The sequence below is a fragment of the Ooceraea biroi genome, chromosome 11 (genome assembly GCF_003672135.1).
Source record: "Ooceraea biroi isolate clonal line C1 chromosome 11, Obir_v5.4, whole genome shotgun sequence".
In the NCBI taxonomy this organism is placed as follows: domain Eukaryota; kingdom Metazoa; phylum Arthropoda; class Insecta; order Hymenoptera; family Formicidae; genus Ooceraea; species Ooceraea biroi.
In genome coordinates this window covers 4186332-4190600 of record NC_039516.1, presented here as the reverse complement: position 1 = coordinate 4190600, position 4269 = coordinate 4186332, and the positions used below count along the sequence as shown (strand labels likewise).

Here is a 4269-nt window from a genome sequence, read left to right as displayed (position 1 = left end):
GTCTTTATGAGATCCTAGGATCTTATATTAGAAACTTACGTAACACACCCTGCGACAAGTTAACAATTACGCTCTCGACGGAGGAAAAGGAAGTTACCCTTAAATTGCATAAACGTTAAACAGATTAGTGATCTTCTGTCGAATCTCAAGCACTCTCCGGGCAGTGTCTAACGTCGTGAATACGAAATTCAAGTTCGGCATTAGAGCTGAATCTTAAAAAGGATTTAGTGCTCCTCCTTTCTATCTCTCTCGAGGGCTCTCGAAAATTGTCAGTCAAATAGTAAACCGGAAATGCTTTCCGTCGCCAGCCAACCGACCATTAGACGATCATTTATTGTCCACGTAGGAAAATATTTGTATGTTATTCCTCGATGGTAGGAACAGCACGCTCGTCAATCCCGCGTGATCGATTTGCTCGCCTTGGTAAGGGTCTGCTTTCGAGCCTACATCCCGAAATGTCGTGAAGCTACTAGTATATCCGCTCGTCTAGCTAATTCTTACAGTCTCACGTACCATAAGCTGACGCGGCTGAAAATGATGAGTCCGAGATTCGAGATTACACACGTACCGTAAGAACACGTTTCGAGTTATGGCGCGGAATATGAAACGCTTCCTCGCGTTGAATTTATCAAAAGGATTTAATTCGCGCGATACGAGGGTCGGCGGGGGAGAAACCGACAAAATCCTTACGACGACGTTATCATTACGAAAGCGAGAAAAATGGACGAATAAACATCGACGAAGACAAACTAAATGGAAAGCGTGTTCTAGATCGAATGACTATATGCTTTAATGCCGACAATATATCGTGAACAATTCTCATTGTTAGGCTTACTCCATAGATCCATACAACAAAGAACAATTCAATGTTGCAATTATGGGCGGGATAAAGAGAGATAACAAAGTTTAAAAAGTCGGACCGATCCGATCAATCATGGCACTAATTAGCCATAGTATCTATTTCATTTATTTCTGTGAATACAAAACCACATATATAGTGACAGGTGGTATGTGCCATGATAAATCTGCGAAATATTCCACTGTTCTCGTGCAAATCACATGCGATGTTCCTGATACGTTGTTTTCCAGTTGGTATCATTCGGTGTTGTTGATTAATCGTGCAGTTGCGGCGCGAGTCTGGCACTAATTAATTAATCACATGTGCAACACTTATCAATGGTATCTATACGTTATCAGACCCCCAACGAGCCAGTAGCCAGTTTAGTCAACAATGAGGAAAGCACGAGAAATATGACGAAGCTACCAGAAATGATATCAAACTAGCAGATAATATCGGCCAAGCAAATGTCACATGAAATAGAAATGGCATTTTCGTTGAATATCAGATAAAGTCTATAATAACGTGTCATAAAACTGCACAAACTCTTATGAAATGCAGATGAAAAAGCGAGATTGCATCCTATCAATGAATACATCACGCAGCATCGATTTTTCACGTCCTGCCGAGTTTTGTACTTGCGTGTTATAATTTTCATTTTAATATCTCTTTTAATCAATTTCAGCTTCTTGCACGCATTTAATAATCTACGAAATTACCTTGTATATATTACTGTTTGTAGAAATAGCCGTATTAATTATGATATTACATGTCACAGTATACATAATATTACTATTGCATAATATTACGTATTAATGATTACTAATGTTTAGTGTGATCAAAGTTAGAACATGATTAAAGTATATTTTACAAACGTTAAATTAAAGAAAATATTATAAAATTATAAAGATTACAAAATATGTTCTGAAATATAATTGTGCGCAGGTGATTAATTCGCCCTTTTCTCCTTGCTTAGCGGGATAAGATAAGTTGTACCGCGAAGAGCGCGACAAGTTCTCACAATATGTAGAGAAATAACGGGGGATAAGACAAATACGTAGTTACGTAAGCTGTTGTCGTAGATCACGATAGAAATCCGTGAGTTAACATGACGTGATTTCTTTGTGCAACAAGCCTGAGAATTGATAACGCGAAGATATAAATGTTCACCGACCATTAAGCGAACAGTGTCACTTCGACTGATACGCAGAGCCACAACCAGTCTTGCAAGATGCGCACCTTATCTTTCACGATTTTGTGCCTTTCTTTGGCCGTCTGCAGTATGGCAGAGGATTTAATTCTGGGTGAACCTCAGGATGGTGACTACCTTATTACCAACAGAACGATTTTCAAGGTAAACGATTGCTTCAGCATCACATTTCACGACTCTTTAATAATTCAATAACTTGATATCACTACAAAATCAGATAATGATTGTTTCATATTGCTGCAAGCGCATATACATAGTTTTTTACAATTAATGTTACTAATATAACGCCATTTATATATTACAGCCTTCGATTCCATGGGTACCCATGAAAGCCGTAATTGGCGTGTCAACCAGCTCAGAGGAAGAAATTCTCACTGAAATCAGAATCACTAATGAAGGAAGCAACGAGGCCAAATTCACTGTGATAAAAGGTGCTCCCGGTACAACAAAAGTGCTAGTGCTAGCTCTTGGAGAACGTGGGGAAGGATTAGACTTACGCGTCGTAGCCTACGCAATAAATACTACAGCAACAACAACACCAGCTCCAACCACCCTCCCACCAACAACATCAGCTCCAACCACGACCGACCCACCAACAACATTAGCTCCAACCACGACCAACCCACCAACACCTCCAATCACGACAATTCCACCAACAACACCAGCTCCAACAACGACTGTCGCACCAACAACCCCAGCTCCAACCACCGTCCCACCAACAACATCAACTCCAACCACGACCAACCCACCAACACCTCCAATCACGACAATTCCACCAACAACACCAGCTCCAACCACGATCGTCCCAACAACAGCACCACCACCCATCGAAACGACCTGGTCGTGGGATCCATCCACGACCGTCCCAACAACACCACCACCCATCGAAACGACCTGGTGGGATCCACCCATGACCACTGAAATCCCATGTGATGATGAAGATGGCAATGACGACGATGGAAATGACAATGAGGGTGGAGATGGCAATGATGGCGGAAATGAAAACGACGGTGATAACTCTGGCAATAACGATACAGGAGAAGTTTGATTAGGATAATTAATATATAATAAATTTAAAACAAAGACTGCTAGAAACAATTTTATCAATTTTAATTTTATAATATTAGGCCTGACTATGTAAAAATTGTTACATGTACATATTTTAAATAAAGACAGATTGCATTTTACATTAGCCAAAATGTTAATTAATTATACATAATTATAATTATAAGTAAAGGCATGTATAGCAATTATTAAACATGCATTAATCTATAGTGCAAGAACAGCGAACTAGATAAAACGAGATACGAGATACGAGAAAATTCTTCTCATTCTTTCTTTCCTTTAATGGATACCTGCCTTACAAAGACAGAGTATTCACGCTTTATGTGCGAGAAGCTTTTAAGCATTTCAGGCATTAATTACGTCTTATCAAACTTGGCGTTTACAAGCTCGCTTAGTATCTAGGAGACATACATGCTCCGCTAATGTCGTCCTTATTCAAAGAATACCGTAGTTCTTCGTTTGAACAAGTTTCGATAAGATATATCTCTTCCTATCCAAACACGCATCATCAATCCTTGCGCTTTTACATTACCCTCCCTGCCTCCCTTAAATTCCCAAAGGCGCGAAGGACGTCGCAACTAACGCGAATGAGATTATCATCGCAACTTATGTATTTCAGGAATCATCGACTTCGTGATGTGAAATATAATTTATCGGAGTTTCAGAATTCTAAGCACAGATCGTCCGCGGGTAACGCGTTTCCACGTGACGCTCCCTCGGCGACGGTTTAGGGGTGCATCGCACGTAAGCCACCGCTGTTACTTGATTCGCTTCATCTTCCACGACCAGCTCGGAGAGGGATAGAGACTTTTATCTTACTTCCCGTCTTTTTTTTACTTCCCTTTAGCCTGCCTTCGCGTAGCTTCCGTGGAACCCGCAGAGCTCCGCTCGTGAAAATTGTACTCCAATTTAGTAAGATCCGATTTGTATGGATGGTTGCGCCCGGGATATCAGGCTGGGTATCGAGTGCAGAGCACTGCGGAATTTTGATGGCGCCGATTGCGATAGCTGGTGGTGTACATGTTCTCGCCGCCGCCACCGCCGCCGTCGCCGCGTGCGTGCCTCACGCGTTTTCCAAAGATTAATATATCGTTGCCTCGGGTGGCGCCACTCTTTAAGCACATAGATAAGTGCATCTTGCGTGCATCAACCAGGC

The 4269-nt window shown here is 41.3% G+C and overlaps 1 protein-coding gene across 1 annotated transcript; it reads left to right on the top strand.

Annotated features, from left to right (window-relative positions):
- The first annotated feature begins 2025 nt into the window (after positions 1–2025).
- Positions 2026–3240, top strand: LOC105282943 (integumentary mucin A.1). The gene is made up of 2 exons (XM_011345287.3): positions 2026–2192; positions 2353–3240. Exons 1-2 carry the CDS (start codon positions 2070–2072, stop codon positions 3094–3096), a joined length of 867 nt encoding a protein of 288 aa, XP_011343589.2. The 5' UTR covers positions 2026–2069; the 3' UTR covers positions 3097–3240.
- The last annotated feature ends 1029 nt before the right edge of the window (positions 3241–4269 follow it).